Source organism: Opisthocomus hoazin, chromosome 5, assembly GCF_030867145.1.
Source record: "Opisthocomus hoazin isolate bOpiHoa1 chromosome 5, bOpiHoa1.hap1, whole genome shotgun sequence".
NCBI classification, from domain to species: domain Eukaryota; kingdom Metazoa; phylum Chordata; class Aves; order Opisthocomiformes; family Opisthocomidae; genus Opisthocomus; species Opisthocomus hoazin.
Genome location: NC_134418.1, coordinates 27189128 through 27216462, shown reverse-complemented (window position 1 = coordinate 27216462; position 27335 = coordinate 27189128). Strand labels below are relative to the sequence as shown.

The following is a 27335-nucleotide window of genomic DNA, read 5'->3' as shown; positions in this document are numbered from 1 at the left end:
ATGAGCCACAGCTGTAACATTAGGGGTGAAATAAACTTACTGCACCAAGACCATGTCATCTCCATCATTACCAAGTCTTACTCCCCTCAGTAAGGCAGACCTTATTCTTCCATATGTATCACTTTGCACCTGACTATTTACTGTGAGTCTGTATGAGACCTTGAATTCCTTGACTAAGGAATTAATTGCAGACTGCAACATCCGCACCTGAGGTCTGGCTTTCACAGTAGAAAAACATAGGTGCAGCGCCACTTAGCTCACATTCAAGCTCTGCCTAACAGGCAGCAGAACTGGAAGTGGCTCAGACACTGAATTCCATGAACTCAAGCCCAAATATGATTGAATGTACCACAAGCTCTATGGACATCAAAGCCAAAAATGGACTGTGAAGCCCATTTTTCTATAGCTTGAACTTGGAGAAACCGGAGAGCCTATTAGCAGTCACTCTGCAAAACAGCTGTTTGTCATCTGAACCTCAAATGCTGTTTTCTGTTGTCTAACATTCTATTTACAGTGGACATTTTTGATCTGTCCTGGAAAAAAAAAATCGTATCAACGGAATATGGTCAAAATCTACTTCTTGTATTGCATATATAGCACAGACCTAATCTATGTTCTGCTTGCTCTGTGAACGATCCTTTTCTTTTATTACCAAACTGATGGCATTGGCAGCCAATACAGAAATATCTGCCAGCAAGTATCTTCCAAAATGTTGCCAAGGCAGATTATTCAAAGCGAATTCTCCCTAATGCACTTCATCTAGAAATCCATATATACATGAGAGAAAAAGATGAAATAGTCTACCAGTCTGCCAAGTCTTTTATCACACCCAGTGCATGGTTTGCTTTTAACAAAGGAGCAGGAAGCCTAGAAGAAAGGGTAATGGTCCTTTCTAAACATTATTAATTGATCACACAACAGTAAAAGAAGCCTTATAGCACAGAGCACCTCTTATCTCACACAGCACCTCTTAAATAGTACAAAAGAAAAAAAATGTAAGGTTCTAAGGATCCAAAGAAGATTTTCTATGGCAATGATGAGTGAAAACATAAACATCAAGTGTCCATGGTATTTTATTCTCCTATTAATCGAATTTCCACATTAGGAAGGTCTGTCACCAAAAATCTTAAAATGTGCTTCCCATTTTTTTAAAATTTTCTATCATGAATTAAATATATATTCTCAAACACAGAATAGAAACTCTGTGTTTTAGTTTACAGAAGTACAGCCTGTATCCACTGATGAAGGTGACTCTATGAATAATCAATTCAAACTTTAAACTAAATAATTCTACATAATAAGAAATCAAAAAAGAGCTGTTTTTTTTTTTTTAAATAAGGCTTAACTGTCATATGGACATCCACACGAAGCCATTACATTTTCAAGTGATCTCAGTAGTGAATTTCTGAGGTGCTTTGGGCTAAGCTTGTTTTGAAAACATAGTCATTAATCACTTCAGAGATCAACAGGGTGCTGGTAATTTTGGAAATCTGTTCACAATTTTTATGTCTTACGTTGATGTGTGAACACAGGAACTAATGTAGCCTGATCATCTTTGGGCTTTTGTCCTTCATCTCCTTATCTACTACCTTACTTTCTTCCACTGCAACTGTTCGACCAACTCCCCATGCTGCAAGAAGAGATCAGTGCTGCAGCTAGTCCTGAGGCACACACATGCTGACTGTCCATCTGGGAAAGGCAACATCCAGCTGGCTAACTGCCATGAACAAACAGCTAAGCTTTGTCTCTTTCTCTCAGTATAAGCGTTAATTTGCATCTCCTCTGTCCAACTACATGCTTTCATAAAGCTTGGAGAAAGATGATTATAGTTGCTTCCTATCTTATCTTGCTGAAACTGAAGTTACTGGGTGAGTGACTCGCAGAGTGATAATATAAGTCTTGCTCCTTAATGAAACCAAGCTAAAACATAATCTGTGTCTACCAAAAATTTTAGGACACGGTAAGCTCAAAAGATCTTACAGCAATGTGACACAATAACAATGGTAAAAATACAATACCTTGGGCATGCCATCACTCTCTCCCATAAGATAGTCTATCAGCTGACTTGTTAGGGCTTCATCTTTTGCCCGTCCCACCTATTAAATAAAGACAGAAGAAACTATGATATGAAAGAGAAAGGAAAAATACTTACTCATAAGGAGGCTTCTGATAAAAAACACTGAAACTAGATAGATTTAAAACATTATTTTTCTAGTTCTGTGTGTTCAAACCAGGTGATTACTTGGTTCACCAGCTTTGACATGCAGTAGTTCATACTTATTTTCTGACGTGTTATGCCAGGGGATTATAACGAAATAGGTCTCTACCAACACAAACCGTTCCTCTGCTTCAGCATTGGGCAGGCATCTGAATCTAGGGACCACGTCACAAAGCTATGTCTATCAACCCAGCACAATTTGTGTCTTGGAGGAATATCCAGTGCTGGTTACAAGAACAGAGCCAACACAATCCGACCAGTTGAAGAGACCGTCTCACAAATATGGCTGAGATGTTCAGATTCCACAAGGATACATACGGTACAACCGCAGCAACAGTCTTTGTGCTGTTTCACAGCCTTTGGTTTATTCATTTGGGCTGAAACATCTGGATCCAGAGGAAAGCATTAGACACCTCAAATCTGAGTCTTGCAAGCCCTGCCAACAGCTCTGTGAGATGGAAGGCCTCAAGAGCAGCTGTGCTAGCTCTAAGCACAGTCAGGTCTACTGTTAAAGAGCCTGAAAAAACTCTAGTGATGCCTAACATGATTTTCAAAGCTGTGAGTTCTTCAAGGGAACAGAAGCAGGCTGAGCATGGTTTGGATGAAAAATGAAAGTTACAGTGGATGCTTAGATGGAAGCTGGCAATGGGCCTCCTTAGGCAGGTTTCCAGCAGATACTGTCTAGAAAGGAATCTCAAGAAACAGAGTAGGTTTACACATACTGAGGTGCAGTATGAGCCGGAGACCCGATGACTACAGAGTTTTACACATCATGAGCAAAATAACTAAGCAAAAATTGCTTCATCCCAAACTACTTCTGTTTTTAGGAATGGAAGAGAGATTTTTAGAGATAATAAGGATGAAAACCAAAAGGTATTAGTAAGACTGATGCTGCAACTCATCTTCTGTCTGATGGTGGAAGCTGAGAGCAGTGAGCAGTGGATATTGTCTACCCTGACTTCAGAAAGGCTTTTGACACTGTCTCCCCATAACATCCTCATAGAGAAGCTGATGAAGTATGGGCTGGATGAGCAGACAGTGAGGCACACTGGCTGAATGGTCAGGCCCAGAGGGTTGTGATCAAATATACAGTCTAGTTGAAAACCAGGAACTAGCAGCATAGCCCAGGGGTCAATACTGCATCCAATCTGATCTGGATAATGGGGCAGAGTGCACCCTTAGCAAGCTTGCTGATGATAAAAAACTGGGTGGAGTGGCTGATACACCAGAGGGCTGTGCTGCCATCCGAAGGGTCCTTGACAGGCTGGAGAAATGGGCTGACAGGAACCTCATTAAGTTCAACAAAGGGAAGTGCAAAATCCTGGTCCTGGGGAGGAACAGCCTCGTGTGCCAGCACATGCTGGGGGCTGCCTGGAAAGCAGCTTTGTAGAAAAGGACATGGGGGTCAAGTTGAACGAGAATCACCAATCTGCCCTTGCAGCAAAGAAGGATAATGGCATCCTGGGCTGCATTAGAAGTGTTGCCAGCAAATCGAGGCAGGTGATCGTTCCCTTCTACTCCAGGTGAGGCCACACCGGGAGTACTGTATCCAGTTCTGGGCTTCTCAGTAAGAGAAAGAAGGACATACTAGAGAGAGTCCAGCAAAGGGTCACTAAGGTGATGAAGAGCGTAGAGCATCGCTCATGAGGAAAGGCTGAGAGAGCTGGGACTCTTGAGGCTGGAGGAGAGAAGACTCAGGGGACATCCTGTCAGTTATATGAATACTTGAAGGGAGGGTGCAAAGAGGAAGGAGCCAGGCTCTCTTTAGTCTTGCCCAGTGACAGGGCCAGAGGCAATGGGCACCAGCTGAAATGCAGGAGGTTCCATCCACACATCAGGAAACACTCTTTCACTGTGAGGGTGACCAAGCACTGGCACAGGTTGCCCAGGGAGGTTGTGAGTCTTCCTCCTTGGAGATATTCAAAAGCTGTCTGGACATGGTCCTGGGCAATCGGCTCTATGCGGCCCTCCTTGAGCAAGCGGGTTGGATGAGATGACCTTCGGAGCTCCCTTCCAATCTCAACTATTCTGTGATTCTGTGACAGAGAGCGAGAATGGAGGCATACTGACCTCTCTAATCATAGTGTGAAGACTGGAAAAATCAGCAAAACTGAAAAATCATATAGGGATATTGCTAAAAATCTGACACACAAAAGAATGTCTGACACACAACCACAAAAATCTGAATGTATTCATAAACTGTCCTTTGGAGACTGAAAACGTGTTTTCCTCTGGTGTCAGTATTAACCTCTACTTTATTAATGTTTAGATATCACCTTTACTGATACAGTATTCCTTCTATTCGCAATCTGTCCAAACACACTCACTGATGCTAAGAAAATGTCACAATACTGAACGTAAACTTCTCGAAAAGATAAAGAATTTTTTGTTTTATCAAAATTGCTTACTGTTTCAATTGCCATTTCTATAGCCAAGTTATCTTCTGTGCTTGGACTTTTCATGAAGTGCTTTAATGCCTAAAATGACATGAAAGTTAAAACTGAGATACATGAAATTAATATTTTCCTCATTTTTATCAAGTTATCTGTCTCTGCATTTTGACAGACAGGTGGCACACTGAATGCTTATCCTGACTGTACTTTACAGCCATAAGGATAATCACATACACTATAGAGGTAGCAGCTGCTCTTACAGATAGTCCTGCAAGAAAGAAGAGTTGCGTCTTTGCCAAATTCTGGTGTATTTCTTCATCTGTGAAAGATGCTGACAGCAATATGATGAGAAGAAATTAATGATTAATGTACCACTGGACTCCCCCTACACCCCAGATGAAGGGGTGGTCACCTACAATGGCTGTAATTTGCAAAAATCAGTAATATTTTTTTGTATGTGTTCAGTAAGCAAAAGTCAAACATTTAATAAGTGTCAGTTCACTGATTTGTAACCGAGTAAAAGGAAGAGTGTCAACTGATAAACTTCAGTTAACATATTTCCTTTTTTTTAAAAAAAAGCTTTAAGTTAGGGCATGCTACAGTATTAAATGAATTAATTAGTCAGCAACTAAGTCTTCATTGTTCAAGCTAATAAAAAAAACAAATTCTGCTTCTGTGTTCATGCATTTAGAGATTCATTTGGAACAGTATATCATTGATCCACCTGGAGCCTCTACTGCTATAAAAAAGTTATGCGCATGGCAGTGTATAATTCACAGAATACAATGTAGATAATTGTAAATATAAATAGTTTACTTATGTTTTTTACACTTCTTAAAAATATCAGGATATCATCAGTTAAGGCAGCTAAAGTCTACTCTGAACTTCCCCGATTTTGAAGTACTGTATTTTGAACAGTTTCTATGAACATTTAACTATCACTGTTTTATCCTTTGAGCACTGACCCGTCCATATTGACCACACAGCAAGAAAAATTTTCCCGCCTGAAAATGTTTCTTTTCTCCTTCAAAATATAGTGCGATGCTCTGATAATCTTCATTGCTAGTACTTTCAGAACCTGCAACAGACAGATAGCAATGATAGCAGAGTATTCTTATTAAGACAAAGACCCTACTGAAGGAACAAATTCCTATTCTATGTATTTTTTTTTCCATTGACATTGAAAGAAAACCAAAGTAAGCTAGACTCAAATTATGTTTTTATAATTTTTTTTCCAATTTAATCAGTCTAAATGTCAGATATTAGGAGCTAATAATGCAGTGAAATAATGGTCTCCATAGGTTTTACACCATAGTGGGATTTCTGATTTTTTAACAGACATAATAAAATGGTGTAACTATGGCCTACTAATGAATTTTTCCATTATGTCTTGGCAACAACAAACCAGAGCAAGTGATTATGAGATTATCAACTGAATTATTTTCACAGTTTAAGAATATACGAGTACATCTGTATTGCACAAAACAAAGACTATCAGGACCAATGTAACCATGGGGTAGCAGGAAATACTACCTACTCTTCTAACCAAGACTCCATTTTACTATACACATCCAAAACAAAGACAGATACCACTCCAAAGTTAGTTTTAAACCCTTTTTCCACCCACTCTAGATTACAATTTGAGACATCCTATTTTGGATAGGAGAGAAGCAAGAACGCATAAGGTACGGTAGAACAATACTGGCCACCTTGACAAGCAGCTGCAACACTATATTACCAAGCTACCTGCTGCCAAGTTTTTTTATAACCTTCATAACAAGAATACATTTCTTAAAGGAAGGGATTAATTGAAAATACGAGATAATTTGGTAGATACGTATGTGGAACTGTTTCCACAAAGAATGGTGACTGACAGAGGTGAAAAATGTAAAATTTATTGCAAATTGACAAGCTGGCTACTGACTGACTTGATAAAAGTAAAGGTAAAAGTCAGCTTCTCTTAAGGCTCTGCAGAGGGAACTGGACAGGCTGTATTGATGGGCCGAGGTCATCTGTAGGAGGTTCAACAAGGCCAAATGCCAGGTCCTGCACCTGGGTCACAACAACCCCACGCAACGCTACAGGCTTGGGAAAGAGTGGCTGAAAGCTGCCTGGCAGAAAAGGACCTAGGGTAGCTGGTCGACAGCCGGCTGAACATCAGCCAGCAGTGTGCCCAGGTGGCCAAGAAGGCCAACGGCATCCTGGCTTGTATCAGGAATAGTGTGGCCAGCAGGAGTAGGGAGGTGATTGTGCCCCTGTACTTTGCACTGGTGAGTCCACACCTCGAGTACTGTGTTCAGTTTTGGGCCCTTCACTACAAGAAGGACATTGAGGTGCTCGACCATGTCCAGAGAAGGGCAAAAAGGCTGGTGAAGGGTCTAGAGAACAAGTCTTCTGAGGAGCGGCTGAGGAAACTAGGACTGTTCAGCCTGGAGAAGAGGAGGCTGAGGTGAGACCTTATCACTCTCTACAACTACCTGAAAGGAGGTTGTAGTGAGGCAGGTGTTGGTCTCTTCTCCCAAGTAACTAGCAATAGGACAAGAGGAAACAGACTCAAGTTTTTTCAGGGGAAGTTTAGATTGGATATTAGGAAATATTTCTTTACTAAAAGAGCGGTCAGGCATCGGAACAGGCTGCCCAGGGAGGTGGTGGAGTCACCATTCCTGAAGGTGTTCAGAAAATGGGTAGGTGTGGCACTTCACGACATGGTTTAGTAGGCATGGTGGTGTTGGGTTGATGGTTGGACTTGATCTCAGAGGTCTTTTCCAACCTTAATGATTCTATGAGTCTATGATTCTCAGTAAGGTCTTATTTTTGTCTCTCACTGAGAGAAGAGGAGGCCATGAAGGGCCTTAACGGGAAAAAAAGGAAAGACAAGAGACATACACATGTAAGAAAAAAGCTGGAACAATGAAAAAGGGGGATAAAAATCAAGAATTGTACCAGTAAAATTCTCAGTTTTGGAAAAGCAGTACTACATATATCAAGGTCAAAGAAAGGGATTCCTCAATGGACAGAAGAAAATAGTCTAGACACATGCTCTATCTCTATGGATAAACAGAAAAAGCTCTAGCACAGGCAAGATTTGAAAACACAGCCTAGACTGAAGACCAAGGGAGGTAACTACGCTGAAAGCAAAGCCTAGCTTGTAGGCCTGAATTAGACACACATTGCCACATCTGTCCATGGTGACTGGAAATTAAAAAGGCTAGGAAAACAAACTTCACACCTCTTGGCTTATGATTTTAAATTGGTCTAAACCACTTAAAAGAACAACAAAACATATTGCAAACGAACTATTAACCTGGAATACTCACTGATGATATCAGCATAAATCTCCATCTTGTTGTGCTGTTGAGCTAATGTGAAAGCTTCATTATTGCACTTGGACATGACCAGGAACTGGATGGCAGAACCATAGTCACCAAGCTGCAGAAAGAATCTAATCAGAATGAACAAATTAATACCTTACTACTAATTAGCATAATCAACACACCAAATGTTTTAGGAATATAATATATTTTCTGGCACACAAGTATGAGTCATCTATAATTTATATCTCGATTATTTTAAATAGGTTACTAAAATTAACTTCGTATAAATAATACAGCATGGCAACTTTTATTATTGTCTAAACTTATTACTTCAGGTTACTATAATTTTAATCAAAAAGTTAAAAAAAGGAAAAAAATCAGTACCTGCTTAGCTATCCAAATTTTAGGGAACTCAGTCCAATAAACTAAAATATACAGTCACTGGCCAAGTAGCAGTAACCAGAGTCTGATACGTTAGCAAGCCTCACGAACTTCCAATAGGTGTGGTCTCTTTCACCCTTTTTTATTAACCTGCATAATATGACTGTTACCTGGCCACCATCTTCGCTCCGTCAAGAGACTGTGTTTCTCTCACAATATTAACAGCCTTTTCAGGATTATTAAGGTGATCCAAATATAGTCGAATTACACTGTCCCATTGTTTTGCGTGCTCATAAGCTGTCACAGCTTCCTTGTACCTGCAAAATAATGGTTCCACGTCAGTTTTTCTAAAGTTTAAAGAACTCCTTACTACACAGTGTGAAAGAAACATACAGAATCCATTTTCATGAGGCTATTTTATGCAAAATTCCAAGTCTTTCTTTTATTTTACAAAAGGAGTAATACATAACAATAACAACAACATCATCATGTTTTGTAAAAAAAGATAAGCATTCAAATGCACCTTCCATCTGCTTCTTTGGCCTTTGCGTATTGTAGGTGAATCTTTGGAGATGAAACATGAGGAAGAAGCTCACCAACCTTTGCCCTAGAAAGACAAGATAATAGTTATTTAATAAATATATCTGGTTTCAGATTTCCCCCAGTAAAACAGGCATATTTATATCAACACTGAAAAGGTTGCTAAAAAAGAAGTAATTGAACATAATGTATAAGCTCTGAAGGCACTTTAATAAAAAGCTGCACTTTATAGATGTAAGAACTGGAAGTTATAGATTGCTTTATAAACATACAGGCTTAAAGAAGGACAGGATCTTTTCTTTTTTAAGTTTGAGATGTACAAGCGTAAGAAATGCCAGATTAACAATTTTTACCTCCAGCATTCTCTAATTAATCTACAGAAGCACCACAGTATTAAAAATGTAACCTGAAAGAACGTGCAAATGAGTACAAAAGTCCACCAGTACAAGTGCAGCTGTGATTGCTCTCATGATGGTGTGCTTAAGGCCATAGGTTTTACAGAGGACTCTAGGCAAGTAGAACCAGATTCTCTGAGTGACAACATCCACTACAGCAGTGTGGAGGAATGCAGAACTACATCAGTTCTTCCACAAATTCAGCTTCAGGAGATGCACACAGCAATATGATCTATAAAAGCCAGAAAACTAAGCAGTGGGCCTTTTAAGACAAAGGATATGAGAGACTGAAGAAAGGCTGATGTTAAATCTCACCTCTCCGCCGCCTAAAAGACTGAGCACTTGCCAAACTGAACCTCCTTTTGCTACAGTAAACAAAGTTTGTACCTCCCACTTTCCAAATCAAAGCTATCATTATATGCAAGCTACCCCATTTAATCAAGTGCTCTCTTGGTCCTTTCTGACGCCACTGACATTTCTACGATGGAATAAAATTTTCCTTAGTAAGTGAACATAATATTCCAACCTAATTTTGAGAGTACTCATATGAAAGAGGAAGGGCCTTTCTGATCTCTGCTCCAATCAGTTCTTAACATCAGAAGTCCATAAAATGTAATCAGGCAAGAATTAAGTCCTTAAATGTCTCAGTAAATTGTACTTTTCCACTGGAATTTTGACAACAATCAAATTCATTAAAAAAACCCCAAAGACGTATTGAACATAATGTCATCAATTCTGACTATTAATGATACAGACTCCACTTGAACCAGCAACTTAGAATCATTTCCAGCTGTCTCAATATTCAGTCTCAGCTCTGTATTTTATCACTGAAGAAATTTAATGAACTAAACATTTACTACACGAATAAAACTACTAAATTCAGTGCGTGCACACACACACACAAAGGACTCGAAACTGCAGGTAACTTTAAAAATAACACAAAAAGAAGAAAAAAGAAAGACTATCTCCCATTTACAGTAAGACTATACTTAAAAAACCACAAGCTTCTGAGAGAACACTGTTCTTGTTTAAGCTTGAGGAGGTAACAATAAAATTAATGAAACAATTATTGAGACATTTGTGCTATTCAGAGATTCATTCCTTTCCAAAGAACACAATACCAAGTCCTCTGAAATATAACACTTCCTTGAAACCTGTACTTACCAGTTTTTACACCGGATGTATACTGATGCTGCCTTGTCATAATATTGTCCCTTTTCATACAGCTGAGCAGCTTCTGAAAATTGCTACAATATTGGAAATCATTAAAATGTAGATTAAATTAAGATTACAAATAAATAAATAGGTTAATGAATTCACATATTCAGTCGTAGTTTTATTAACTCTTTAATACCTTCATACTCTCCAGAATAGCTCCACAGTCTCTTTTTAGTAACCTACTGGGGTGTTTAATGGCCTGGTTTACCCCTCGACGGATATCTCCCATTCGAATGGACATTTGAGCCACTCCAGCAATGCAAGCTTCATCATGTTCCTGGTACCAGCAATCAAATGAAAAGCAGTAACCATGCATTATACATCAGATATATCAGGTGACAAAAGCCACAGTAACCAAGCAAAATAAATTAAATGCAAACAAATTAACAAAACATTACATGGACTTGGTTAAATCACTTTTTGTCTCAAAATTCTTGCCTAGCTGCAGCTGTCACTTACTTAGAAGAAAACGGCTTGGTTTTCTTCTTAAGCTTTGTCTTCAATTTTTACATTTTACTTGCAAGATCTGTCCAGACCAAGCATACATAACAATATCTGTTTTATAGACAGCTCAGAACTAGTCTCCTCCAAAACCAACAGTAGAGAAAAAGAGAAACTACAAGCAGGATATCGCCTATATTTTTTTTTTTCTAAAAAGGTGGTAAGGCAACTGATGTTTCATGAAGCCAAATGGCTTCAGTGCAGAAAACATTGTTATTTTGCCTGTTAAGTTCCCCCATTATCATTTAAGCTGCTTCAGAACAGACATTTTGCAAATATTCTGGCATTATTTCACCTGATACGGAAGCATCTACTGAATATGATGTTTATTTTCTAACACAATTCTTGCTTGTCTTTATATAGATAAAAATTTAGTAAAGAACATCCGAAGCAATAATTAGGACTTCTGTTATAACAATAAAAGTCCTAGAAATATTTTCTCTGACATTTACATGTCTATTATGAAACTGCTCAAATTATAAAAACCTAAGTCTAGTTATGTCATGTTAATACTACAACAATACTGCTTTATACCTACAGAAAGCATAATTCTGTATATTAAAAATAAGAGAAATGCAAAGACCACTATCCCAAATGCAAGAGTCATATAGATTTAGAGCTAAATAAAAAAAAATTTCAAATGAGTCTGAAACACGACAACTTAACGTGTAGTATGATAGTACAAATACTTTCATTACTGGAAAGGAATTACCTTGTTGTCTCCAGTGATTCCCTTCTCATAATGTGCCAGAGCATTAATATAATCACCACTAGAAGAAAATCAGAAATTATATGGAAGAATATTTTTAATAGAAAGAGATGGTTACCTTCTTACCACATAGACTATGCACGTGTCTATCTTGCTTTAGATATAATGACTTCATACAAGGATATGAAGTATGCAAAAGATGGACAGTTATAGAGTACATCATGGCACTTCCCATGCACTGTATCAAGCTATCAGCCAAAGAGGCAGTATCTCTCAATTCCGTTACACTGAGACCAATAAACCTCCCTCAAAAGACAGGCAAAGAATCTATTTGCACAGTACACTTCAATATTCTCATCTCTACTTCCACATTTTTCTGAAAGATAAATGAAAATAACCTTCTAAAATTATTTAGAATTTTTTGCAACATAAAATGAAGGCAATTTTTTTTCCTTAAGTACATTCAGAACTCAAGTTACAGATAGTTGCATTGCTTCAACTGCCTCTGTTCCTTTCTTTCTGTGACCAACAAGTGCCCTCTCTCAGTGCCAGGGACACTGCCCAGGGGTAGGAGTTATCAAGAGTTTTTCCTCTGGGTTTAGACATTAAACAGACCAGGCTTTAATCTGGGAAGAATTAGCTACAAAACACTTTAAAATCATGGCAAATGGTTAATACCTTCTCTCTTTCAGGGACTGGCAGCCTTCAAATTTGACACTTCATCTACTTAAAATATGTAAGAAAATGAAGGCTGCTTGGTATTTAAGGAAAGACAGGAAAAAGGCACGGCTTTCATCCAATGTAGGAAGTGTTAAATAGTGTGAACTTTCCCTATTTTCCAAGCACTTGCCTGCAACAATAATATGTATTTAGTAGATGACACTATAGCTGCAAGACCTCACAGAATCCCGCAGTCAGCTGAGGTATCTCAATTCTATGTTCTTCCAGTGAGCATGAATACTGGTTTAATATTCTTATATTGCAACTTCACAGGAGAACTTACGTGAATTCAAGCTGCACTGCATATTCCTTTGATATGAAAGGGATTTGGTCTGGGGCCAAACGCTTAGCCAGCTGAAGTGCACTGTCCCAGTGTTGCAAGTCTTTTCGCATCTATTAACAAAGAACAGTAACATTTTCTGATGCAAGTATCAAATTCTGAATTCTAACAGGAATTTTATAGTATTTTAAATACAAATATAGAGCTAGTATCCTAGAAAGATTCAGACAATTTAAGAGATATTCACTCTAAACCAATGTCTGTCAGTCACACAATGGCAAGAACAAAACAATAAAAGGGCAGAATTAACAGGAGACGGAAGCAGCAGAAAAAAATGTACACATCTTAAATGAATACCTCAAGTGCAGCAATAGGACAGGAGGATGCCAGATATAAATCCTGAGCCAGATTAAAATCTTTAGTAAACATGGCAAGATGTCCTGCTAAAAGGTTGTGATCTTCTATTCCCTGTAAAAAGACATAACAGGTGCAAAAGCAGTCCAAAAGAAAAAAAAAACATATTGTTATAAGTAACATAATCTAGTAAGCACAATAAACCAAAACATCCTTACATTTTATAACCATGTGTATCAGATTCTACAAGCCAGAACAATCCCTCACTTTCTGATTGCGGCTCAAAGCCGCTACAGCTAACACTGTCTAAAATCAGCAATTTGTACAAGTGTATTTTTAAGGTACTATTTCATGCACACTTTTAGATGTATAATTGCAAACTGTCTTTTTTTTTTTTTTAAATAATAATAGTGGCCTTAAATATTTTCTCAGAAATAACAAAGGAAAAAAGAGTCTCCAAATGCCTGAGACATGAATATATTCTGCTGCTCTCAAGCAAATGCAGAAAGGAATGTTGTGCGTTCCAGCAGAGACTGCAACTACTTCAACAGAAAATGAAGCAAGAGTTAAGTGGTTTGGACACTTTCTCCATTGTAACTATTAACTCCCTTGAAAATAATTCACCTTCTATTTAAAGAAATCCAAAATCCCCACAAAAATAAGAATTCAGCAGTTCTTCAAGAACTCTTTCAGCAAGTGCTCCAGACACACCACCCAAATCATAGAAGGCAACGGCAGGGACTGGGAGAATGAAGAACCGCCCACTATGGAAGATCAGGTTTGAGACCATGTAAGGAACCTGAAGGTGCACAAGTCCTGTGGGACCTGATGAGGTGCATCCACAGGTCCCGAGGAAACGGGCAGATGAAGTTGCTAAGCCACTATCCATCATACTTGAGAAGTCATGGCAGTCAGGTGAAGTTCCCACTGATTGGAAAGCGGGAAACATAACCCCCATCTTTAAAAAGGAAGACCCGGGAAACTACAGGCCAGTCAGTCTGGCCTCTGTGCCTGGCAAGATCATGGAGCAGATCCTCCTGGAAACTACGCTAAGGCACATGGAAAATCAGGAGGTGATGGTGACAGCCAACACGGCTTCACTCAGGACAAATCATGCCTGACAAACCTATGATGGGGTTACTGTGTTGGTGGATAAGGGAAGATCAACTACCTGGACTTGTGCAAAGCATATGACACTGTCCCGCATGACATCCTTTTCTCTAAATTGGAGAGACATGCAATTCAATGGATGGACCACTTGGTGGACAAGGAATTGGCTGAATGGTCACACTCAAAGAGTTGTGGTGAACAGCTTGATGTCCAGGTGGAGATCAGTGACGAGTGGTGTTCTTCAGGGGTTGGTATTGGGACCAGTGCTGTTTAACATCTTTGTCGGCAACATGGCCAGCGGGATTGAGTGTACCCTCAGCAAGTTTGCCGACGACACCAAGCTGTGTGGTGCAGTCGACGTGCTGGAGGAAAGCGATGCCATTCAGAGGGACCTGGACAGGCCTGAGAGGTGGGCCTGTGTGAACCTCATGAAGTTCAACAAAGCCAAGCGCACAAGTCCTGCACATGCGACGGGGCAATCCCAAGCACAAATACAGGCTGGGCGTTGAATGGATTGAGAGCAGCCCTGAGGAGAAGGACCTGGGGTGCCGGCTGACAAGAAACTCAACATGACCTGGCAGTGTGCGCTAACAGCTCAGAAGGCCACCCGTGTCCTGCACTGCATCAAAAGCAGTGTGGCCAACAGGTTGAGGGAGAGGATTCTGTCCCTCTACTCTGCTCTGGTGAGACCCCACCTGGAGTCCTGCATCCAGCTCTGGAGCTGTCAGCACAGGAAAGACATGGAGCTGTTGGAGTGGGTCCAGAGGAGGGCCACAAAAATGATCAGAGGGATGGAACACCTCTCCTGTGAGGAAAGGCTAGAGAGTCAGGGCTGTTCAGCCTGGGGAAGACAAGGCTCCGGCGAGACCTTAGAGCAGCCTTCCAGTACCTGAAGGGGGCCTAACAAGAAAGCTGGAGAGGGACTTCTTAGAAGCGCAGGTAGTGATAGGACAAGGGGTAATGGCTTTAAACTAAAAGAGGGAAGATTAGATTACACATAAGAAAGAAATTCTTTACTGTGAGGGTGGTGAGGTACTGGCACAGGTTGCCCAGAGAAGTTCCAGATGTCCCCTCCCTGGCAGTGTTCAGGGCCAGGCTGGACGGGGCTTTTGAGCAACCTGGTCTAGTGGAAGGTGTCCCTGCCCATGGCAGGGGGGTTGGAACTAGATGATCTATAAGGTCCCTTCCAACCCAAACCATTCCATAATTCCGCGATAATTAAATCACCGTGTTTCCTATTTAAAAGGAACTTTTAATTTTACCTTTATTTGCTCTAGTGACATCACCATCCCAGCATTACCAAGTGTCCGATAAACACGTATTGCAAAATCCACCTCCATATGATATAAGCAAGCTTTGGCCAGCTCATTCCAACCAGACTGGTCATTCAGAAGTTTGCACACCTCCCATGCTTCAGAAAATCTACAGAAGGTAAAACACATTTAAAACTAGTATTAGTCATACCTAAAATTCCTTCTCAACACTTTTTTTTTTTTCCTAATACTATGGTAGGGAAAACATAGAAAGTGTTTACTTCTAAGCCATGGAGAGAGAGAAGTGTCAGGAAGAAAGGAGAAATACAAATGCATAACTTGTAGTTCTGTTTCTACTACATTTTTTCAGGAAACCATCTGCTTTCCCTATGCTGGCATTCTTTCCATTATACTGATTTTGCATTGCTTCACTACAGTGGGACGGGAGTGTGCCAGCAGCACCTTCAGCCTGTTCTGGAAGAGCCACTGTCATAGAACCCCAAATCAGTCTTGAAAAAAAATTACTTCAGCTTTACTTGACAGTGGAAAAACAAATAAAGCACCACTGGGTCACTTACTTTGCTTCGTCTACATAGACAGCTACATGGACTCATGGATCAATACACTTTATCAATATTCAGCATGACATTTTTAAATCACCAGGATATGCTGTATTGGGCTATAAGCACGGAAGAAAACAATTTACACAATATAATTAAAACGCAAATGTACCTTTTCAACATTAAAGTCTGAGTAAGCATTTGTGTCAGCTCGTTAGGTCCCAAGTCTTTCAAATTGCCAAGGAAACTGTGAGTGCTTAGATAGATATTGTTTGTTTTCCCACTCTGAGTCTGACAAGTTAATTCTCCATTACACAACAACAAAGGTTTATGGGAAAAGGGGACTTCTGTGCCACCTGCCAAAATAATCTTCGATCCTAGATTCAAAGATCAAGAACAAAAAAAGAAGTCATCATTTAAAAAAAATCCCTACATGGTAAAAAAGTGTAGCAAGCAGTCACAGATGAAATGATGCAGATTTGCAGAGCATTAATTCCAGGTCTCTAATTCTGGCAGTCACCATCCACAGTACAGAGCATATTTTTCAGTAAATATACGTAATTTAAATTTTCTAAACTACTGAGGTAATTTTCTAAATGTCTGTAGGTAAATTTCTTAATGTTTCTCTGACAGAAACACAGAAATGACTATGATTACAATTTTGGTTAACAATGTAAGTGAATACAAGTTTTGTCACCCCAATCCTCAGCTTTTTCTCATGAACCTTTAAAAATAAAATTGAAGCAGAATGTGTAAATTCCAGATGAAAGATTATAACAGCAAGAAGCCTAGGCAGTTAAGACCAAAATGCCTTGTTGGAGCTTTACAGAGAAAACTACAAAGCAACTAGCTTTCTATTCATCAGTTGCACTTCAAAATTTCTGTAGTCCTATTTATTTTTATATGCAGTTCTGAAAATTTTTAAGACAAATGAAGACTCAGAACATGTTTTAATTTATTAACTAAAATAGTGACTAAGTTTTTAAAAACATTTATAGTACCTGGAATGGTATCCTTATGAAAAACATAAGTGTACACTTTATCATCATCAAAAGCAACAAAAACACCTTTATCCATTGGCCATGTTTCCCACAGGATTCCTTTAACAGTTGGTGAGAAGTTTGGTATCTCATATAATCTATCATTTACCTACAAATAATGCAAAAATAAAATTACTAGCAAGAGACTAAGGAGATAAACTAAATATTCATCCCAGTTATGATTAAAAATAACATAAGTAGTGCAGAAATATGAAAACTGTATTAAGAAAAAGTTCTCTTATAAGCAGTGACTTGAATAATATAATAGTTTAATTCAGAAGGGAAGTAAATGGAGAAGATCCACATTATATGAATATTATTTACTTTTCTTAGAAAAAAGGTATGGGGACAGGCAGTGAAACTGGCAGTGCTTGTTAACAGGCTAAAATATCTGTATTTGAATACACAAACACATACACTTCTGAAAATTACTGATCAGGAATTTAGTATAATGAAATCGTCCTGATCATATACGACAGACTTTATTTCTGTACATTACCATTAAGTTATCTTCAAGCCTCACTGGCAATTTCTTCTACTAGCACACACATTCAAGTGACAAAAGCTTCTTCATTCTCCGTTAGAAACACTACATGGTTGAAAAGCCTGCTTGCAGATGTAATTGTATGGGTATCCCACAGTAACTTACTGGACAATAGACAAAGCCATCACTTTTGTCATCTATGAAAGCCAATCTGGTTCCATTGGGATCTGGAAAAATTTTTCTCACGCTGACAGGATGCCGATATTCATTCACACATTGCCAGTCTTCAATGTAGAAATAATGTATAACTCCAGTCTAATGAGAAATAACAGAAAAAGCTAATAATGACATCAGTGTCAGGCAGATAACTAACTTGGTTGTAGTTTCTCCCATCTTAGAGTGCTGAGCATTAAGAGTGTTTAAAGAAAAATACTTCCAGGTGGTTTTTTTTGGCTTCCTTCTTCATTCATTCTGGTTTTGGACAGGACAGGAAAACCTAAGGCTTTTTGGAGGGTGGGGAAAGGAGTTGTAGATTTGATGGGTTTTCTGTTGTTTTTGTTGTTTATCTCACTCTGCTTTGTGGAGACAAGCTGTATTTACTGTGCAGTTCTCTGAACAGGGGAAATGCCTGCCTCATTGCTGAGAGAAGCTTAACCTTCAAACAAAGCTGAAAAATTTGCCTCCAGGGAAGAACCATGCATTCTTAAGAACAGATGTACCTAATTCAGGGGAGAAAAGCAATCAAACTGATTCGTGATTTATGCTGTACTTCAATCAATGTTGCACAAAGAACACTGAAAATAAAAGGCAGCTTTTGAAGTAAATTATAAAATTTGCACACATCAAATTGATCAGCTGTCAATTTAGTACTTCAAATTTATCAGTACCAGTTTAAGTACTGAGGAGGTGGGAAAGTCCTCAACTGCTGCAAAACCACTCAAGTTATGAAACCAGCGACAGGACCAGAGATAGTGATTCTGCCTTTCCTCTGGAAGGTCAATACATCAGTCTGTGTATGCCAAATACGCCCTGTATTCCCAGTGCCATAAAATACTAAAAGGAAAGAAACTACCTCTCATGCATAGGAAGATCTCCATAAAAATTCATAAGCAAGTTCACATCCTTCTTAAGTGTCCTCCTAATTCCTATCTTTGTTGAAACAAAAAAATTCTCATCGAGCAAATGCTTCAATAATAAGTCAAGACTTCCACTTATGCTATCATAATTGTTTACCTCACTACTTTTTTGTGAACATCTGTCATATCACCACAACAAATCAACATCAACAAATTTGCAATGCAAGTGCCATGTTTTTTTCTTATATCTGGAAGACAGTTTGATTGCCAACCCTCTCATTAACACAACTGCATTAAATTCCACTATTAAAATCGGCGTCTTCTGGTTTTGGCTGGAATACTTACTTTTCTTCCCAGTAGCTGCTGTGTTTTGGATTTAGTAGGAGAAGAATGTCAATAATACACCAATGTTTTTAGTTGTTGCTAAGCATTCAAAGACCTTTTTTCAGTTTCCCATGTTTGTGCAGGAGCTGGGAGGTAGCACAGCCACGCAGCGAGCCCAAGCTGGCCAACGGAAATATTCCATACCATAGACGCCACACACAGTTTATAAATGGGAGATTGGCCGTGGGGCAGGGATCCATGAGTTCCGCGACTGCTGCCTGGGGACTGGCTGCACAATCAGTTGTTGGGTGGTGAGAAAAATTGTATTGTGTACTGCTTGTTTTGCATATTCCTTCCTATTATTATTACTCCTTTCTTTGTTGTCTTATTAAACTGCCTTTATTTCAACCTGTGAGTTTTACTTTTTGTCCTTTCTCCTCCCCATCCCACTGAGAAGGGGAGAGGCACAAGTGAGCAGCTGCGTGATCCTAGGTGCCAGCGAGTGGCTGTCTGGTGCTCAGCTGCTGGCTGCCAGGTTAAACCACGGCACAGTGTTTGGCAACAAACACCAGTAAATGCAAAACTTAACCTTCCTGCCAATGCACCTCATATAAATGCAACAGTAAAGGAAGATGGGTGCAGTTTTGACTGTATTTGCACAAAGTTCTTGCATAGAAAATAACCCAATGTAAACTTCTCAGAAGTACAGATTTTTTGCTAAAAGTATGAGTAATAATCCAAATAACTCAGAAATACACTCTAAAACGATCTTTAAAAACAGAAGTAATACTCACATCTGTACCATATATGAGGAAGTCACTAGTTAAAGTATGGCACAAAATTCGGTATTTCTCATCGTCTGCTGGGAAGAGTCGAGTTTCTCGTTCTTCCTGAGCATCCAAACCTTCACTTTCTATCTAAATATAAAGAATAGAATGACCTGAAAAACTCCACTGTTAACAACGAGATATCATACTTTTGCCTGTATCAGACTGTAAGGAAATTAGATTAAAACAAACTTGCACATGCATCCCTTAAAAACCCAGCATGTGCTTCTGTCACATTCCCACAGAGACTTTTAAAATAAAACTTGTTAAATAGTTCACAAGAAAATTCTTTGTTTTCACCTGTTCTAGACTAGGTGGTATTTCTAAAGTCTACAATAACTCAGCTTTACATTTTAATTAGCCAGCAAAAAAATTTTAAATAATTTTAAATTCTTATCTCCAATAACTGAAGATGACTCCCTTTTCTCTCATTTTAAAAATTACATTAACCTGTTCAGCTCAGATCAACTCATTAGTTCAGCACTCCAAATTGCCAGAGCTCTTACCATATGCAACTGGACTTTACCCTCAAAGAGAGCAGCAGCATAATCGGAATTAAGGCGCATACTTGTTACTGTCCCCAGGTACTCCATATCTTTAAGCTTTTTTACATCTAAAGAATTCAAACAGAAAAGTTAAAATATTTTCATTTTGTACAGGTCTTCACTTATTATCTAAATTTGCAGGTGATTAACCATACGTGCAGAATGGATAACTAAGCAGAGAGGGGACGTGTCATATGTAAAGAGACTTCCTTCTTAGCAGTCAGAACTGGTTAGAAAGTACAAGAAAAACTCTTTTCCTATGCAACTCTGACTAGCATTCTTACAGTTTTGATTAATTTATTATTGGTCAAAAAAGGTGATGCTCAGAGAGACATGAAAGCTTTAAATCTACTGTTTAAAATGTGGACATAGCATAACCAATTTTACCTTACCCCACGCAAACAAAATTAACATCTACCAAACTGAGAATTTAAATCCTCTGATCATATAGTCCCTCAGTACTTTGCCAAACTTCGTATTTAAAGACACAGTCAAATAATGTCTCTAAAGCATAAGAGTCCTTCATTGGTTAACAACATGATCTGAAAAAAACAAAACCGAAACATTCCACATTTCATTATCAACACCTTGAACCTGAAGTTTTATTTCTATTATTTACAATGCCTTGTCACAACTGCTTCAGTCTGTGAAGACCATTATCAGGTCCTAACAGGACCACGTGGCAATTAAAGTTGTTACTGTACAATGTGGACTGTCCAGCACTGCTACAAATTGATAAAATCAGACACAATGATGCAGTAGTTGTAAGAGAACTAAATTTATGCTTACTATTCTCTCCAAGTGCATAAAACCAAGCCCGATTGTTCATTCCTACAGCCAAATGATAAACACCAATAGCAACAAAACTGGGCTCTACTTCAACAGAGACTGTTACTGGTAGCTCCTGTAAGAAAAAAAATAAAATAAAACAAGTTTCATCCACTATTAATACTTACTTTACTTATATATAAATTAAGTTTAAAAGGAAGAGGTTATCATACTTTCTCCACATGATTGGCTACAGTAACTTCAAGAAGAGAAGTGAGGTATGCAATCCGCGTACTGCAAGCATCTCCAAGGATTGGAAGCTTTGTCAAGAAAACATGGAGGGATCCTCTTCGTGTAGCTACTGCCAACAACTGTCCATCATCTGTCCAAGCTAGTTGATCTAAACCTAAAACACAAGTTTTCGCAAAAAAAAAAAAAAAGAAAAAAAAAAGAAAAAAATCCTTTCTGTAACTACTGACACCAAGAAAGAGTTATTTTGCTTTAAACTGTGAAAATGGTAGGAATTCATACCTAGGAATAGATGTACTAACGTATTCAAACATAACCAATTAATATAATTCCAAGATTAACAGGAATCACTCAAACCAAACCTATAATTTACTAATTTAGCATTTTCCTAATAATGAAGACTTGACAATAACTGAAGTATTTATAGACACTACAAGAAGTGATAATGGTGGTAACTCATTATCAAAGAACATAGTCTTGTAACAATGTTCTGGAAGCCAAGGGCACAAATCCTGCAGGCCAGGATGAGAACAGATGAAGTATCATATGTCAGTACAACAGATGCTAAAAAGCACAAAAAAACCCACCAAAAAAACCCATGGGAAGAAGCAGAAACCAGTTAAGTATATTATGTCAGTAATCTGAATATACTGTATTACAGACTCAAAAACCAAAACACTAACTGATCAAATATTGAGAGCTGGACTTCTCTATACTTTGAATAGATAAAATATATTCCCATTTTGCTATGGGTCACCTAATAAATAGACGTTGGGAAAGAAGGAATTTAGGATAAATTCTATATTTACACAGTTGTTCCAGCAGTACTTTCACTCATGTAAACAGAGTCACCATCAAAGTTCTGTTTTACTTAATTTCCAAAAATTTCCATCCTCATGGAGACTGTTAACATACCTTTGTTTTCATCATCCAAATTTATTATGGCATACATTTCTCTCAGGTCTGACAGATCATGGATTTTAATGCTAAAACAAAAACAAACAGTCATTATCACTAATAAAAACCTCAGTCATCATAAACTGGAAGAAACCCAATCCAATCAAGGCAGCCTAATGAAGCAAAAAATAGAGTGCAAATGCAAAATGCCTTCCGTTTCCTAAAGAGCAACACACACACACACACACACTCATTGCTACCTGTCACTCTAAATAGTATATCACTATCACTGTACAATAAGAATTGCTTAGAGAACTAAAAGTTGAGGAAAAGGCACAAATCCAATTTGAAACAACTCAGCAGTGGGAAACACACGTTATTATTCCCTTGTGACCTGTTACAATACACGTTAGGTTAAAAACACATTCCTGATGGACAAACACTGGTTGAAACACAAATGCAAAAAACGAGCTTTCAATCCTGCTTCACATAAAAAGGGACAGAGAGTGTACTTTTGCTGTCATGTTACTCAATATATGCTAAAGAACCCCTTAAAGAAATAACATTTATTGCACAGTAGCTGAAATGCTTGAAGCTGCACCGGGTTTTGCTCATAGTTCTACCACTCTTAATGTGCAAGTATCATAAATCAGCAGTCTGTTAAGGTCATACACAGAACTGAGGACAGACAGAATGGTCTGACTCCTACCGTCACTCAGCTGCTTTTTCGCTGAAGAATTCAGGTATCACAGAGCCAGGGAGTAGCAGACAAGGAGCTAAAGGAGATATTCTATCATATGCACAACATATTTTGGAAAAACTCCAGTATTTTTAACCATTTTTTTCCTTAGTTGCTTACACATTTATACTTTTTTCTAGATTGCAGGTAAGATCAAACACCAGAGAGAAGGATATCAGGGTATCCGCACACTCAGTACAGCTTTAAATGAATTGTTCTATTGCTAAGCAGATGTTTATGTCCAATTAATAAACCATCGTAAAGAAATTTGGACATTTTTGTAGCCATGTAACATAGTAGTAAAAAAAAGAATCAAAAGAAATAATCTAAAGTTTAATTAATATTTTTGTTTACAATTAATTACAATAAAGTTAATTACAATTGCAGAGATTTTGGTGACCATTAGTTTCTCCTAATTTCAGCAGAGAGGCAGTTCCACAGAGCAATTTGCATCACTTTCTCTGCATTGACATCTTAGGGGGCCTTGGAGCCTTAAGGAGCCTAGCTTTAATGCCTAACGGCTACAGTTAGGCAAGATGAATTCCATTCTTTATGTATAAAACTACCACTTACCAACTGTCTCCACACGATGCAGCTTTGTTTAACGACTGTGATACAGCAATGCTGCTCAGATTATCCTTATGATTATGAGCTTGAAAGATTTCTTGACCTATCTCACGAATGTGCGTAGAAATGACTACAAAGCACCCTCGTGAGAAACCTATCATAATGTAGCCATCACCATACCTGTTACAAGAAAAAACAACAATTAAGAGACCCATTTATGCAACATGCAAAGTACATTCTCTTTCAAACTATGCCTCCCTTTAACAGGAAAAATAGGGAATTTATATATATAATGTAGAAAAATATAGTATAAAATAGATTAAGGGAAAAACAACCAAAGATTCTTAAAGGACAAAACCATGTTTGTGCCCAGAGTTCACTCATAAGTCATCTTTATTCTTTCTTCTATGTTCTATAATGCCACTTTACTTTCAGCAAGCTGCATACGTGGCAGTGATGCCAGGAGAAAGACTTCTGATATCTTCATTGGAATAAGTATGCCAGAAGATGGGAACTTCCATTTCAAGGTTCTAGCTGCCTTGGTCTCATCAAAGCTATGCTAAAAATAATAATGCCAGCCATTGTGGCCTTAAAGCATGCTACTGCAAACACAGTGGAAGTACCAAGTGACTAGATAGTCTGTTTACTTTTCAGAGGGTAAAGTACAATAATAAGGTTAAGGCAGAAATAGTTACAGCATGTAAGGATGAATTCAAACAGTATCTCATCAGCTTAGTTGCAAGGGAAACAGCTCAGGTATGCCTTGTTAGACACATGGCCATAAATTAAGAAGCATATAGCTACAGGTTCTCTTACACAGTTGTAGTGTAAAGGGATAAATGTCAATTCCATGTTGACTGAACAGGCATTAAAAGACACGGTGTCATGAGTCAAAGGTATAGAAACAGTACAGCTACTTTTTGGGTAAAGTTGAAACTTTCAGTCTGGGATTTCTTGAAAGGAACGTTACCAATTGGATTACACAGCAGTGAGGCTACAAGAACTTTGCAGAACTTTGTACACCAACAAACTAGCTGTAGGATAAAACTCCACCCCTAGCTCTTTCATCAATTACTCATCCAAACAGAAAACAACCTATAAAACCCTCAGTTTAATCTACTGTCAGGACAGCAACAGTATTAGTGTTCTAAAGCTGAGCATACCATCAGCAATTATATTTGAAAATATTGCTTTTGTAGCCATTGAATTGCCAAGTAAAACAATTACAAAATGTAGACTTCTTTGCATTTGGAAAAGAATTATTAAAAAGGCTACAATACATCCAAGAAAAATCCAGTGTAAGCAAGGGATATATGATTTAATTTCCAGCATTTATCAGAACTACTGGGAAAATCTTCAGCTTAACACTAGGAAAGTTCTGCTCACCATCTGTAAGTTACAATACTGCCATAAGGCTGCTGAAATTTCAGATCAATCGGGTTATCAGGATCATTCAAATTAAAAAGAAAGAGAGTCTTCTTGCCGACCACTACACTCACCTGCCAATGAACGAAAAGAAAAATTAACTTTATTAAGAATGGCATCACTTTAAAATAGGGCCCTACATCTTCACTAAAAGATGAGATTTAGGACTTCAAATAAGGCAGCAGATCACATGGAGTTAACCCTGTTGGACTACTCTCACTTGAGCTATGAAGTGTTTTTTGATCCACAGAATTTTTATCTGGGAGGTTGAAGGGAAGACTATCACAACACTGCTATCTCAAGTGACTTTCTGAGATTTCAAAGCCAGGAAAACAATTCCAAAAGAAACAGTCTGTTCAGCGTGTATTAAACATGCAATATTTACAGTTTGATACCAGTCTAGGTGAGTACATTTTATTTGATGAAGCTCATAGAGATGCTGGACTTCATAGCGGAAGACAGGTTGAACTTTGGTGGTGTTTTAAAGATTAATTTTGCTACTAGACTGTGTGTTATTGTGAGGCAACAGTAAACCACTCATTTCAGAAAAAGCAAGGAGGACCAGCTTGTTTCACCTTGTTCTTTGACAAAGATACTTTGAAGGGCTATTAACAAGTTTACATTACCTTCTGTTCCAGCTCTCTTGTGTAAAAAGGAGACAATGGCTTATTCCTAAAATAAGAGCTGGAAGAATGAAATACAAAGCTGGTATTTTCAAAGTGAGAAAAAGAAACATATGTTGACCTAAGAATTACAAACCCAAATTCTGACCTACAATTCCTAAAGTTACCCCGTATATAAAAAGTATGTTTTCTGCCTTTTAAAACAGTTTGCTTATAATTCCATAATTCCAATGCAGCTTACTGATGAAGCATTTAAGAAATACTATTTCTTAAACTCTTCTAAGAAATTACAGAAATTATTTTATGTTGCAGGGCAAGATGTTAACTCCAGTACTACTTATTTTGATACAACTTGAAGGTTTGGATTTTTTTTTCTGCTGTCATAACTAACAGCCTGGCAGTGATCTTTATCAAGCCAAGCCCCACCCCCAACACCAGACACCTAGACAATAAATACTACGTGGTTTAGAGTTGCTGACAGACCATTCAAGCACAAACACCAAGAACTACACAATCACAGAATGTTCCCTAACATTTTACAGCAAACTTGAGAGCTGTAATAAAAAAAACCTGCAAAGCCTAGGCTACCACATGCTCCAGGAAGCAGCAATAGAAATCAAAGCTGAAGCCCTCAGTTCCTGCATTTTCAAAATATCTACTAATTAAATTTCCCTAGGAAGCAGAAAACATTTCAATCCATGCAGAGAGGCAAATAACTCCTACAGGTTCCTGTCAAGATAAACATGGGGAAAAACTCTTTGGTGACACCTACACTCACAGAATCACAGAATGTTAGGTATTGGAAGGGACCTCTGGGGATCATCTAGTCCAACTCCCCTGCTAAAGCAGGGTCACCTAGAGCAGGCTGCACAGGACAGTGTCCAGGCGGGTCCGGAATATCTCCAGAGAAGGAGACTCCACAACCTCCCTGGGCAGCCTGTTCCAGGGCTCCGTCACCCTCAGAGGGAATAAGTTCTTCCTCATGTTCAGACGGAACTTCCTGTGCCTCAGTTTGTGTCCGTTGCCCCTTGTGTTGCTGCTGGGCACCACTGAAAAGAGTCTGGTCCCATCCTCCTGACACCCACCCTTTAGACATTTATAGGCATTTATAAGGTCCCCTCTCAGCCTTCTCTTCTTCAGGCTAAACAAGCCCAGCTCCCTCAGCCTTTCCTCACAGGAGAGATGCTCCAGTCCCCTCATCATCCCTGTAGCCCTCCGCTGGACTCTCTCCAGTAGCTCCTCATCTTTCTTGAAGTGGGGAGCCCAGAACTGGACACAGTACTCCAGATGGGGCCTCACTAGGGCAGAGTAGAGGGGGAGGAGAACCTCCCGCGCCCTGCTGGCCACACTCTTTTTAATGCATCCCAGGACACCACTGGCCTTCTTGGCAACCAGGGCACAGTGCTGGCTCATGGTAAACTCCTTGTTCACCAGCACTCCCAAGTCCCTCTCCACAGAGCTGCTCTCTAGCAGATCAGTCCATGGCCTGTACTGGTGCATGGGGTTGTTCCACCCCAGGTGCAGGACCCCACACTTGACCTTGTTGAACTTCAATTATTAAATTTAATTAACTGATTAAATCTGACTGAATTTAATTATGTTGTGTAAGTGTATCGATCTGGACAAATTTTAACACAGTGTCACCCTTCTATCCATGGATTTTGTATGTCTTGTCTTGGTATTTCATTGCTGATCATTTAATAATATGCTCTGCTAATAGTTATCATTACCCCATTTTTCTGTACTTCACCATTGACCGATCTGATGGCTTTGATTCATTCAAGAAAGACGATGAAGACAATGAAACTGAAGCCATTTAGACAGA

At 38.7% G+C, this 27335-nt stretch overlaps 1 protein-coding gene across 1 annotated transcript in view; it reads right to left on the bottom strand.

The window, feature by feature from the left end:
- Positions 1–27335, bottom strand: part of WDR19 (WD repeat domain 19) — a 50032-nt gene that overhangs the window by 12136 nt on the left and 10561 nt on the right. The window contains exons 8-29 of the mRNA XM_075420707.1: positions 24849–24961; positions 23469–23642; positions 22175–22245; positions 21244–21416; positions 21032–21146; positions 20204–20310; positions 19665–19787; positions 17636–17785; positions 16948–17095; positions 16119–16323; positions 15396–15555; positions 13027–13137; positions 12673–12782; positions 11673–11730; positions 10596–10736; positions 10406–10488; positions 8830–8913; positions 8477–8623; positions 7929–8053; positions 5577–5689; positions 4627–4695; positions 2019–2096 (exon numbers count right to left, since the gene is read on the bottom strand). Coding sequence (XP_075276822.1) covers positions 2019–2096; positions 4627–4695; positions 5577–5689; positions 7929–8053; positions 8477–8623; positions 8830–8913; positions 10406–10488; positions 10596–10736; positions 11673–11730; positions 12673–12782; positions 13027–13137; positions 15396–15555; positions 16119–16323; positions 16948–17095; positions 17636–17785; positions 19665–19787; positions 20204–20310; positions 21032–21146; positions 21244–21416; positions 22175–22245; positions 23469–23642; positions 24849–24961 — 2658 coding nt within the window. The remainder of the gene's footprint in view (positions 1–2018; positions 2097–4626; positions 4696–5576; positions 5690–7928; positions 8054–8476; positions 8624–8829; positions 8914–10405; positions 10489–10595; positions 10737–11672; positions 11731–12672; positions 12783–13026; positions 13138–15395; positions 15556–16118; positions 16324–16947; positions 17096–17635; positions 17786–19664; positions 19788–20203; positions 20311–21031; positions 21147–21243; positions 21417–22174; positions 22246–23468; positions 23643–24848; positions 24962–27335) is intronic.